General features: G+C 39.8%; 1 protein-coding gene across 2 annotated transcripts in view; it reads right to left on the bottom strand.

Moving 5' to 3' along the window:
• Window positions 1-4,707: 4,707 nt before the first annotated feature.
• ITCH (itchy E3 ubiquitin protein ligase) overlaps window positions 4,708-13,935 on the bottom strand; it is a 99,356-nt gene continuing 90,128 nt past the window's right edge. For both annotated transcript variants that reach the window (XM_054979592.1, XM_054979591.1), the window contains 5 exons: window positions 12,110-12,230; window positions 11,661-11,765; window positions 10,430-10,526; window positions 9,273-9,345; window positions 4,708-8,035 (listed from right to left, as the gene is read on the bottom strand). In XM_054979592.1, the coding sequence (XP_054835567.1) occupies window positions 7,936-8,035; window positions 9,273-9,345; window positions 10,430-10,526; window positions 11,661-11,765; window positions 12,110-12,230 (496 nt within the window). In that variant the 3' untranslated portion in view covers window positions 4,708-7,935. The remainder of the gene's footprint in view (window positions 8,036-9,272; window positions 9,346-10,429; window positions 10,527-11,660; window positions 11,766-12,109; window positions 12,231-13,935) is intronic.

The following is a 13,935-nucleotide window of genomic DNA, read 5'->3' as shown; positions in this document are numbered from 1 at the left end:
TACCCAGAAACAGCCTACTCCAGGACAAACCTAAAGGAACTAACAACAGAACACCACTGGTTGTCACCTATAGCTCCCAGCTCAAACCCATCCAACGTATCATCAGTGAGCTACAACCCATCCTGGAAAATGATACCTCTCTCTCAGAAGCCCTGGGTGGAAGACCTTTCCTTGCCTACAGACAGCCCCCCAACCTTAAACGACTTCTCACTTACAATCATGAATCGGCCAGCAGAGTCACCAGCACAGGTACCAGGCCCTGCAACAGACCCAGATGCCAGCTCTGCCCCTATATCTACCCAGGGAATACAATTACAGGACCCAATGGCATCAACTACACTGTCTCTGGCTCGTACAGCTGCTCATCCTCCAATCTGATATATGCCCTCATGTGCCAACAATGTCCTTCTGCTCTGTACATTGGACAAACCAGCCAACCTCTACGCAAAAGAATAAATGGACACAAATCTGACATTAGAAATGGAAATGTCCAGAAACCAATGGGAGAACTCTTCAATCTACCAGGACATTCCATCAAAGACTTAAAGGTCACTGTAGTTCAACAGAAACCTTTCAAAAACAAAATCCAAGGGGAGGCTGCTGAACTGGAATTCATATGCAAATTTGACTCTGTCAAGCTGGGACTGAATAGGGACTATGAATGGTTATCACATTACCACAGGTAACAGATTTCCTTTACAGAGGTGGGGTCTGGGGGAGCTCAGTGGCACCTGGCGTGGAATTTCGGGAACCACAGATCTCTTTGTCAGATGCATCTGGCAGGGAGAGCTGTGGTTATCGAAGGCCCATACTGCATTGGAATTGGATGGTCAAGCTGTTTGGCTTCTACAAACTAACAGGGCAAACTCCTTTGAAGCCAACTGATACACACACCAAAAGGAGATGTTTACATATACTAGCAAAGGAATGTTTTGATTGCTCCCTCCCCCTCCCCCCCTAATTGCCTCTTCCCTCTTCTGCTCTTCTGTGTTTGACCAGTCTCTGTATCAGGCATCTGACGAAGAGAACTTGATTCTCGAAAGCTTATGCTAAAATAAAATTGGTTAGTCTTAAAGGTGCTACTGGACTCTTTTTGATTTGGCAAATCTGTTCCCTCCAAATCCTCTCTCAGCTACTATCAATGAGATTCAGGACATGTTTATATGTATTAGTTGATGTTTGGAAAATTTGTGACGGCCTATGGGGATATAGATAATAAACTCTTTGGTACTTGGTGACATGTTTATATGAAGAGAAAATCCCACACTAATAACTATTTCTCAGTTCACTGAGAAGCGGAAGCAATCGTTAATGGAAGCCAAGATAAATTATAGTTGGCAGTTCAAAGCACATCACTACTTAAAAAACGCTTCTAGCCGGTTTGACAGACTTAATAGTTGCCATTATATACAGGGGGCAATTTCCTATGCCTAATACTGAACTGGTAATCTCTTTAAATTTCCATTTCAGTACTAGGTATGGGAAGCTGCATCCAATTGCTCAGGATGCTGCAGAGTACAACAGCCACAGGGGACACTCTAGGAAAATAAAGCAACGCAACAAGGGGAGACCCTTCGAAGAGTAGAACAATCACTGCCAGTACAATGTATCTAGCGTTAAAGTGCAAACAGTGCTCATCTATGATTAAAACAATTCATGAAACTCCAATATCAATACATTTATTGATTGTATTGATATTGGAGTTTCATGAATTAAGTCAATAAATATACATATATATAAATATCACATAACAACAGGTGGAGTCTGAACATAAACTCCTAAAAGTCAATATATTGATCCAAGAAGGATTTGCAAAAGTCTGGATATTTCAGCTGTCTCCAAAATACAGTGTTAGACTGTCTGCTCTGACCAACGTGGTGATTCATTGCTTTCATTGAATAATTTGCTGTCTATAAAATAGAGAAGAAGCCTATGAAGAAGTGAAACACGAAACGGGATGGAATATTTATGCTGGCAAAGCCCGTAGGCGGTATCTCTGAGTTGCAACTTCTCCTATGAATATACAACATTGTCTAAAGGATTACTTTACTTCTCTGAAAAATGGATTTTGACCAATATTGAAATACCAACTTTTGCAACTCGTTCTTGGATCAATATCTTGACTTTTAGGAGTTTATGTTCAGACTCCACCTGTTGGATTGTTATGTGATATTTATATATGATATGTATATTTATTGACTTATTTATTGATTGTATTGATATTGGAGTTTCATGAATTGTTATAATTATTAGTTGAGCACTGTTCGCACTTTAACGCTAAATACATTGTATTGGTAGTGATTGTTCTACTCTGGGAAGGGTCTCCCTTCGTTGCGTTGCAGGATGCGGAATAAGCAAGACTTTGCTGTCTTTTGGTCCCCCCTCCCCCCCAAAGGGTACAGACAGGAAGAGAGCCCAATGCTTTGTGCAAGAGCAGTGTTTTGCAGCTAAAAACAGTAAATATTGGTTCAGAAATACATCTGAACTAGCAGTGGCTAGTGGAAATAAGGTGGAATTAATGCATTGAATTCACATTGCATTGGACCAGAATAGGATAGCTCAGCCCATTCTCCTGGCTTTCTACACACTATGCAAAAATGAATTATTCAGAAGACCTTTCTACTCAGATTATAGGTCTGTGTCATAAGAAATAGCTTAAAGAGATAATTTGGCAAAGGGCATGGAGTGTAGATTAGGCTATTGGGTACTGGTCTGTTTATGTAGATAGATTCCTACTGGGTGGTTCGACATTGCTAAAGATATATGTTAATTACTTACACTTTAATTCAGAAAGGTTTCATCTATGTACTCAGCTTTATGCTAGTTTTCAAATTTGTAGCTACCATATTTATTGTATCTGTTTTCATTGAATGCTGTAACTGTTGATCATTGGGCTCTGTGAATGCCCTTATATGGTATCAATTTGCAGTATATAATCTGCCTCGGATCTCAGTGAGAGAAGCTAATAATAATATCAATTAAGTCCCTTTACCCATGTGATGGACAGGGCCCATGGCTGTGTTTGTTACCAAATCCCTAGATGCTGCCAGCTAGCAGGAAGTAGGGTTGTTCAGAGAAATCTTAATTCCTCTTTACCCAGTTTCTCCCTAAAATACCAGCAAATTTCAGAATTTCACTCTAGATGCTCAGATGCAGGCAGTGTCTCCCCAAACCTTCCTACCCTCCTTTTAGAACACCATTCATGGTATGTAACATACAACAACTGCAAGGGCAGAAGTTAGAAAAGAGTGTATTGATTTGATTTCTCTTTGAAGAGAAATCAAAGATAAATGAAAGAAATACCCCATGTAAAAAAGAAACTGATGGCTACATCTAAAGAAGTGAATTTTGGAAAAAGAAATACTCCTCCCTGTAACATCACTAGCAGGAAGACTTAGTGGGTAAGCAGATGGTAACATCCAGAGAAATAGCATAGATACCCCAAAGTCTAGCAGTTTCAGGGAAATGCACTAGCCGTGGCTAACTAGTTTGGACCCGAGAGTGGTCTCCCAAACGTCTAGACTGTCAATGGAAAACTACCCAACTCTAGTGAGTGGGAGGAGCTTTATCATTTGCCTCTTGGAACTAAGCTAAATGGGCTGCTGGTGGTGGAGAGTGCTGTCAAGTCATAGCTGATGTATGGCAACTCGTGGTGGGTTTTCATCAACTGAGCTCTAAATTTTGTATCAGGCTACCTAGCTGTTGATTTTGTTCTGTTCTCACCCTGCTGGTAAAGGAAAAAGACTGAATTTCAATGTTTAAACCACATGCCCCAAGGGATTTCGTATGTTAGAAAAAGTATTTAACTAGTCTGGTGTATTTATGCTTTTCTTTCTTTGCTTTTTTACACAAACCCTTGACTCTCCAGTTAGAGTTACTCCATTTTCACTCATACCTTCTACTTTTTTTGGTCTCTTCAATCTGAAATAAGATTTGTTGCATTTCTTTGAGTGCTCAGCTACACCTTTAAACAGCTCAGCAGCTATCATGGGGCCGGGCTGAGGTGAGGTCTGAACCAAGACTCTCTCTGTTCTATGTCATGACAAAACAAAATTTCACTTTTAAAAACAAGAAATAACTGAACGTACTGTAGGTCTCAGGTGGCAACCCAGAGAACATATTCCTGTATGGGGTGGGTGGGAGAGAGGAGAGAGAGAGAGAGAGAGAGAGAGAGAGAGAGAGAGAGAGAGAGAGAGAGAGAGAGAGAGAGAGATCTCTGCTGGATTCAAGCAAATGAAAAAAAACCTAGTTTGCTAGGGATCCCACACAATGCAAGAGGATTACAACTGTGTGGAAAGCTTCAAAGGGTCTTCATTCAAGCCCAAACACACGCATGAGACACATGCTGGCAGTGTGGACCAAGAAGGAAAACTGACCCAACGAAAGGACATACAGATTATGTAGCTAGCCTGCACATGCATGTGCACAAACACACACTCATTCATTCTCTGTGTCTGCCTGTCTGAAAGTACTCTTAGTACCAAACCCATTACATCCTTTGAATAGGTCACATTTTCACACTCCACTCACAGCAGAGCATTGTTGCTCTGCAACCCCATCTAACTCAAAGCAACCGGTACCAAAACCCTTTAGAGTGCACATTTCCACTGAAGAGAAGACAAGCTGAATAAGAATCAAAGAGACGGCTGTACTCTTCAAAGCTTTTAAGAGAAACTTTTCACATCATACAAGGAATGACAACAAATACCAGCTTTTTAGTACTTTTATAAAAGTTTGACTTGGTGAGAGACTTTAACAGTTACCTGAGTATTTGAGGTTAACAGTTCAAGGAAAATTCAACAATGGGATTCCAGTACAGTATTTTACAGTCCAGTGCCTCTGGTTCCAATTCATATATTAATTAGCTTGGGCACATATATATAACATTGATTCTGGAAAAAATATGCAACAGACCTCCTCACAAAAGGGGCTGGAGATACCAACGCACTGACAGCAGTTTCAGTTTCAAACCTAATACACCATGTATGTATGACGGTTATGAACCAGAATTTTTGTTTACAATAAAGTAGTGATGGGTCATGAAATCTTACACGCTGAATTGGAAATGCAGATTTCATAAAATCTATCCTGAGCTATTCAGAAATATAAGGCTTAGAGAAAATTAAGATCCGTATACTGAAGTGTGTTTTTATAAGGCAAAGTTTCAAATAGTTGTATGTCAAATCAGACTGTGAAATCCTTAAATGCATGCAATAGCATGTGGTAGTTATTGCTGTCCATAAGCTGTTGAATCTGGTGAAAGCAGACAAGTCCTGATCTTATGGAAAGCATTGTTCACAGCCCAATTTACCCCAGACAGCCACCCAGCAAACCCGACTGTACTTCGGCAAATCTCCCAGGTTACCACAATGAGAAGAGTGCACCAACTGCTCAAATTACTTTTTATTATTGCAACATAACATGGCATGAACAGAATTTACAAAGCAAAGGGAATTTTAAATAAACTTTTATCCTGATTTTGGAGATATTGCTAGCATAATGCTTACAGTAAATCTATTTGAAACAACACTTCATGGTCAAAATTTCATTTGTTAAATATCCCGAGTGCTTAAAATACTTTCCTGTGCTTGGGATATCCAGCCCCCATTTCCCATGGAATACAGCAGTCAAGACAAACACGTTTGCCATTTAAATTAAAAGAAACTGAACACGCTAGACCCTAGACTGCAAAAATATATACAAGCATTTACCAGTTTCAGAACTAAACATTTGATCCATAAAAATACTAAACAGCCATACCCTATAGAACTAGGGCTTTGGCAGTTTCAATGAGAACTATCCTTTATTTAAAAATATAGGGCAGAAAGCCTTTTGAGTGATATTTATACATTAACATTATTCTAAGTCCCTATACAAATTATGAAACATTATGTAGAACATGAACTATTTGCCATAGTTACTCATTACCTCACTTAATTCCATTTCTGTCTTATAAATGTTAGATAGCTAAGATTTATTAAAATCAATACACAAAGTATTTCTAAGGCTTTTTCTTCCCCCATCAGCTATACTTCTAATACAACTATCAGGTGTTCCGGCAGGTGGCATAAGCAGACACAGCCCTAGAATTCACACATGTGCCCTATAACACCCTCTACTAATGGAAGAAGTGGGTCATTATTGGGAGAGAACAACTTTTACATGTATTCTTTAAAACGCATCCTGGAAGGGAGGAAATGCTGGCATCGCCTGTCATTCTCCTTTCTTGCAAGGAAAATGGATGGTACACATTACTCTCTTAGAAAAGCTCTCAAGACCAGTCACTTTCAAAAACGGCTTTCAATACCTGGAATGCCACCCTGATCTTTCCCCTCAAGTCTGAATGGGTAGATATTTGCTACCAAAGTAAGAGTCCGCTTTATCAGTTCTTTGACCATCTTGACCAGCTTTCAAATAATTTTGTTCCCCTCATACAATAGAACAATGCCAGTATATAAGCATGCACCATTGCTGTTTCAAGTGTCACCATCTCTCCTATATAGGTTCAGAGCAGCATGCACACCTCTGAAATACAACAACCTGGAGGAAAGGATACAAGGCAATAAGCTGGAGACAAGAACAAAGTGCTTTCCTTTCAAAATGGGAGCATATTTAAAATACTGTCGTAAGTGGCAATGGAGGTGTCATTCAGTTGTAGCAATGAAGAGGAATCTTGTGGCACTTTCAACACTAACACATTTTTATTCCAGGCATAAACTTTGGTGCACAAGATCCTACTTTGTCAGATGTGTGTGGTGTGAAGCGGCAAGGCAGATCTGAAGACGAAAGCTGTGAAGAGAATAGTCTAAAAGGCCATGAGTAGAATTAGAATGCCTTAAGAATCATTTCCCCAGACTAAAAATGACCTGGGTGTTCCTCAACCATTACAGGCGTTAATGTGGTAGCAAAATTAGGGAGATTATATTGTTACCAATTACTGCTGTTACAGTTTTTTTCCCATCTTTTACAGAATATCATACCCTATGGTCCCAGGATTTCTTGCACCTTACTTCTGCTATTTACAACTTTTATTTCCAACAAGATGTAGCCCATGAAAGCTTATGCTGGAATAAAGAAGTGTCAGTCATTAAAGTGCCACAAGACTTCTGTTTATTTTTACTGGGTACTAGTAAGCCATAGCCTTGCTGCTAGAAAAAACCCTAGCATTGACAGCTGAGTCTAGTTCATTGGTCAGTTTTGTGTGTTGAGCTTTCATCACAAATGAATTTGTTGCAGAGTCCCAGTGTTTTCTTTCAAATTCACCTTAGTGTATCATAAACAAAGTTTTAAAAATGCACAGATTGCGTGGATTATGTGGAAACTAAATCAAATGTAGAGAAATGGGATTCTCATGCTAAAATTAACAGTGCTGAGTCTTGGATGAGTACATTTGTTTCACATGCCTCTCCATATGGCTAGCTGAGATGACATGGGAATAAGCTTTTGGAAGGTAGAAACAGTCAAGCCACACTTGGGTAAGAAACGGTTAACACAAGCAGGGGATCTCTGCTAGCAGTATCCCCAAGCTGATTGCAAGCAAGTGCTATTAGAAATAAGGATGCTGCAGCACTGCAGCTACCAATGGACTTTCCAGTGCATCAGCAGCAAAATGATGCTACTAAAATGGAAAGGCAAAAGGAGTAGTTCTTTTTTTAAAAAATCATTCCAGTTAATGAACCCAACCCAAGACCCAGAAATATAGCAAGCCTCATGTTAGGGTTTTTTTTTTAAATAGAAGTATCATTTTGGATTTCTCAAATAACTGAGGAGAAATTATTAATTAGTGGGCATAACATCCATTTACTTACACACTAGCAATTATTAAATAAAATCAAGGTCAAGTCTTCTTTACAATAAGATGTGCAACAAGCAGAGGCAGAGAAAATGCACACCATATATGAATTCATGTTCTTTGGGTGCAAATCCCATCAATGGCTACTCTTGCCCAAATCCTTCCGTCTCTTCTATGGCAAACAAAAGCTTCTCCTTCAGTTGTTCATAACTCTTGTATGGTGGTAAGTCCAAGCGGTTGAAACTGAAAATAAGCAAGAGTTTCCATTTGATTTCTTAACACAAAACCCCAAACACAGAGTGACTGATATTCCTAACAATACCATTAACTGGTTAAAGAATGGGAGAAGCATTTCCTTGGCTTTACAATGCCTCAGTTTTATTTTACAGTATATTCCTTCTAACCAAACTGCCATTGTAAGGGTGCTGATGCCTACCTTCTGTACTGAAGTCTTCATTTTCCCCTCTAAGCTTAGGAATATACATGAATATTTACAGGTTTATATTTATTACATTTTTATCCTACTCTTCCTCTAAGGAGACCATCAGTTGCCTCCTCTCACATTTTAGCCTCACAGCAAACTTGAGAGATACTGACTGGTTCAAGGTCACCCAGTGAATTCCATGGATAAACAAAACATCTGTGCAGCTAATACAACAGTCTTTCCAAGGTCCAGTACAAGGGCTGAACCATCTTCTGTGTTGTTAGTATGATGGAGCTCAATACATTTATAACCCCATCTATAAGCAGTAATGGTAAAACAAACTCTGAAATGGTGCAAAAATCCTGTCCTATATTTTGGAAAACTGTTGTCTTACAAAGAGTTTTTAAAGTTTCTTACCCAGTGACATACTTCTGGAATATTTTTCTCCAAAGGGTTCACTAAGCACCTTCATCGTTGATGCCAATACTTATTTTGTCAAGTGTTTGATTGTTTCCTATACTGCTGCTGTACCTCTTTCTGATTTTTAAATTATCTTTTGCTGCTGACTTACAGCTTTTTTAAAGATCTTTTGCTGCTGCATTTATTGTAATTTAGTTTATATTAGCCACTTTGAATAAATATTATTTAGGAAACCAGAAAGGAAATTAATTTGAACAGTTAGTTAAAGGAAATACAGGATCCTTTGCCTTCTGTATTATCTAGGCCTTAGTAATACTCTCAATATCATGCATTTTCTGATTCTAAATCTAAACCTTTGTTCTGTGTATAATTTCAGGCATCACAATAGAGGCAGGCCACATTTACTATAAGTATGCCCTCAACAAGAAGCTTCAGTAAGTCATGGCCCTGTGATGAACATCCATGGTGTGCTGACAAACTTGTGGCACATCCATGTACACATGCCACATACTTCAGAGTACATGTAAGATGTTTTGCACAAAGTGCCTGTCAATCTCTTGTTAGAAGGCGAGACAGAATAGCAATAGTAAAAACTGATCAAAATCACCATTTTGTCATCTAATACGGTTTACTCACCAAGTATGGCTTCTAGGTAACCAGTTTTCTTTACCAACTTTTTCAATACAAAACTTTTGGGGTCCATTACTCCCTACAATTTAAAAACACCACATTTCAGATTTAAGGCATTATACCAAAATGAAAACTGTATCCAGTTTACCATAATACGATCTGTGTTGTAAACACAGCAGATGAGGATGAATATCAGGAGCTCACAACCCGTGTCCACATAGAAGAGCTTCTTGATTTCAGTTAGAAAGTCATGTGCAGAGCAGATGTATTACATTTATGGCACTAGAGGGCACTGGCTGTAGTATTTAAGCTACCAAGTCCTTTCCATGAAGGGCGGGTATTGCCATCATAGATACTTGTGGGGAAATAGTTATCATGCAAACATCTTGCATGGCAGGGACAATGCAGGAAAAGACTGATATGTTGCTGGTACTTCATATAAGGGCTTTTCTGGCGCTTAAGAGGAGAAGCAACAAATGATCACCTCCAAAATGTAACAGGTGGCAATGAAGAGGATGTTTTCTGTGCTGATCAAAATAAAGATCCTCCTGAAATCTGCATCAGCAGCATTTATTGGATAAGAGGTAATGAAAGCAGACAAAGCCTCCGGAGCTTAGCTATATTCAGTCCAGGAACTCTACTACATCAAAACTGACCAGACCAGTTCTGATAATTTTCTGGAACCTCCGTTTTGGCCTGTTCTACATGATAAAGTAAAACAACTTTTGACAGCATGTGTCCCCTTCAAAGTACTTAAAGAACAGTTTTGAAGCAAGCTCAACTGTCAGCAGATCAAAGGAAACATACAGGCTAACTGACGAAGAGAGCTGGGGTTCTCGAAAACTTATGCTACAAACAAGTTGATTAGTCTTTAAGGTGCTACTGGACTCTTTACTATTATACAGGCTATGGTTCCTCAGAATTGTTAAGTTGCCATCCATTATGCAGACAGAGCACATTTAACTTGCCCAGTGCTTTGTGCTTTAGTTCACTCCTTGTCACAAAAGCCTTAAAACCTTTAGCCTCATTCAACAGACAGGAGACAGAAGTAGACAGACATAAGCCAAGATATCCCACCATATATGAATGACAAGGTTTTAAACCTGGGTTTCAAAGCCAGCAAGCGTTCTGGCTCTCAAGCACTTCAATACCATTTTGCATACCCATGAGATCAGCAAATCCTCCAACTGGTAATCGGCATGTTCCAGTAACAAACTGTAGCAGTCTCATTCTCTTCTCATTATCTATTTCCTTTACAAACTGAAAGAAAATGCATTTTTAAAAGTTGTTCACAAACACATCCACACCCATTCAGGGGCATCCATCCTTGCATACCCCTGAATGGGTACATGCAAGAGCTATGAAAAAAAACATAATCAGGAATTATTTGTTTACACCTGCATTTATTGCAAGTTTTTAAAAAATGCAACCAGGAAGTACTTAGTTAACCCCATGCAAGTTAAAAAAAAGTACTGACAATTAGCACAGAAGATTACTTTTATGAGCTGTGCAGAGATGGGGGCAAGGGGCAGAAAGAGCAAAGGGTAAAAGTGGAGGAATCCAGTAAGGAAGTCTATTGGAAATCACAGTCTAGATAAGATTTTGAAAAATTAACACCAATGAGGTCTAATATATTTCACTACATTCTCTGACAAGGTACAAGTGAGGGGGGGGGGGAAATCCTTGCATGGATAGGAAACGTTTTCTCCAAAAATTGCTGTCTAACTATTTTACCAGTTTCTTCTGTATGTCTTAATGTTGGGTAAAGAAAATAGTTCCAGATTCCTTTGTACCTTAATACTGTAGTAGTAGTAGTAGTTAACTATAATGTGGCAACCATATATAGTATTTTTTTTAAAATTTCAAAGAATATTTTGCTTTGGTGATTAACTGTCAACCATAATTTATAATCATTTTTAATCTGATCACCTAAGCCTTGCTTGAATGATTAGTCTGACTGGATAACAAATACATATTCTTCACAAAGAATGCCCCCCAACCCCGGTATTAAATTGCTTAAAGTACTTGTACAGTCCCTCACATTTAGTCTGATAGTGAAGGTCCTACTGTTCTCATTTTACAGACTGACAGTAGAAGCCAAAAGATTGTGGCACATACAGTACAAGGTCACTCGGGAGTAGGTGCAGCTGGGGAAAAAAAGGACTTGTCAAGGGCCAACACCATCAACAACAGGTCATACTGCTGTGATACTAACCAAACAGCAGGTATTACGGCCTGATTGTCACCTGTAATCCAAATGTATTTTAGCAACTTTTCAAAAAGGAACATGTGTGTGAGAGAGAGAGAATACAGTTCTCCAGAGATGACCCAGTAGAGAAGATTCAGTGCTGACAAAACTTGTATAAAAATCTTGCAAGTTAAAGGAATACAAACCTGCCAAAACCACACAATTTGTTTGCTTGTTCTGGTGTAATGCCGGTAGATGGCATGCCTTTGCCAGTCAGTTAAGTCAATCTCCTGCATGCCACATAAAAGCACCTTTGTAAACAGAAAGGCAGGCATTAGTTTGCAGTTGTAGTTAAGTATGTGAAATGACAGAATACCTCTCAGGGTTGTTTTTTTTAAGTGATAATGTATTTAGGATTTGTTTTCCTTTAGGTAAGGCTATTTGATCACCCAAATTTCAAAACCATATTAATAATAACATCCTAGTTTGGATAAGAACAGACCTCTAGCCATTGTTAATATATACACTGCTTGGTTGACTTTCCTTAATCTTTCCAGTTGGTTTTATATTGGATTTATATTAGGAAGCTGCCACTTCATTTATACACCCCTGCAAATATGCTACTAATTTTTCTACACCCCAAAGTCAGCCTTACCTCTAGTTCCTTGGCATCAAAGTATTGCAAATATGTCTGTGGTAAAATCTCATTGAAGCCCTCAAAGAAAGCTTGGGTCTGTTCTTCAACACCCCGGGAAAGCCGCCATTCTGCTACTAGCCTACAGCAACAAAAGCCACAGTTATTCATTCAAAAACTGTCTTATTCACTGATATTGCCAACTGTTATCTTTATGTAATGAGTACATAAAATAGGATTGGATCCCACAGTGGTGCTTTCCTTTGGCACAAGGAGCCTTCCTCTGATAAAAGAGGATCTTCTGTCAGAAGAAAAAAAACAGTGTTGCACAGTGTTGTTGCACAGTGTTGCAACTTTAACTGTTGTTCATTGAGGTCTTCCGTGCAGGCACACATGGGATTGCACACGCAGAGGCCTGGAGGGTTTTTAGCTCTACTACCACTAGGGGGCTCCCCTGCCTCCTACTGCGCATGCGTTGCTGTCTTTTCTGCCGAAACGGCCCTCATAGGAAATGGGGCTCCTCCCCCTTCTACCCTCAGTCCTCTTTCACCACCGTGCTCTCCAATTATTTAAGAAGAAGTCAAGCAGGGAAGGGAGGGTATGTGTGCCTGCACAGAAGACCTTGATGAACAACAGTTACAGGTAAGCACAACACTGTTTTTCATCGTTGGACTTCTTCTGCAGACCCATATGGGAGATTAACAAGCTATTTACCTGGGCAGTGGATGTTATCTTTGTCGTCCACAGGTCAACTCCATCACATGAAGATTGACTGGAGCACCACTGTGCCCACTGCTGCCTCTCTCCTATCCAGGACATCCAACACGTAGTGTTTGACAAACGTGTCTGCTGATGACCACGTGGGCTGCTCTGCAAATATCCTGGATCAGGACCCCTCTAAGTAGGGCCGCTCATGAGGCCTGTTATCTTGTAGAATGTGCCTGCACCTCTAAGTCAGCATACTCAAACAACATTTTATTACCTTCACCACCCACCATGCTGTAGTCTGAGCACTCGCCTTCTTTCCTTTGCTAGGGCCAGCAAAACACACAAATTGCTGAGAGTCCACTCTAAATGTCTTGGTGCGATCTAAAAAGAACAGGATAGCTCTCCAGACGTCCAATGTGTACAGAGCTCTCTCTGCCTCATTCAACTGTTTATTGAAAAAAACAGGTAATACAACGTCCTGAGACGTGGAATTTGGAGACCTCTTTGGGGAGAAAAACTAGTATGAACTACTTAGGACTACTTTCTCCTGATGGATTTTCAGGAATAGGGGTTCCATGCTCAATGCTGCTAGCTCACTCACCCTTCTTGTTGATGCAACAGCTAGCAGCAAGGCAACTTTCATGGAAGGAAATCACAGGTGACAGAATGCCAAAGGTTCAAAGGGCCGTCCCATCAACTTTGCCAGTACCAGTTGTAGGGACCATTGAGGCACTACCCTACGCGCAGGAAGAAACATATTATTCAGACATTTCAGGAAAGTCTTTGATGCGAAGTGAGAAAATACAGTCTTATTGTCCACTGGAGCGTGGAAGGCCGATGTGGCTGCCAGGTACACTTTTATCAAAGAGTTAGATAATCCCCTTTGTTTTAATTCCCATAAGAACTCAAGCACATTGGCTAGCGCACATTCAGTCGCTCTCAAGTTCCTGTCCTCTGCCCAAGACCTGAACCTGTTCCATTTTATCCCATAAGACTGTCTGGTGGACAGTTGCCTAGCATTCAGCAAAACCTGTGTAACATTTTCAGAGAATCTACCTAACTCACAATTAGCCAGGTCATCAGTTGTAACTTCTCTATGTTATGGTGGAGAACCCTGTTCCACGACAAGAGGTCTGGCT

This window comes from Eublepharis macularius, chromosome 5, assembly GCF_028583425.1.
Source record: "Eublepharis macularius isolate TG4126 chromosome 5, MPM_Emac_v1.0, whole genome shotgun sequence".
NCBI lineage: Eukaryota > Metazoa > Chordata > Lepidosauria > Squamata > Eublepharidae > Eublepharis > Eublepharis macularius.
The sequence above is the reverse complement of the archived record's forward strand: the minus strand, read 5'-3'. Positions and strand labels throughout refer to the sequence as shown.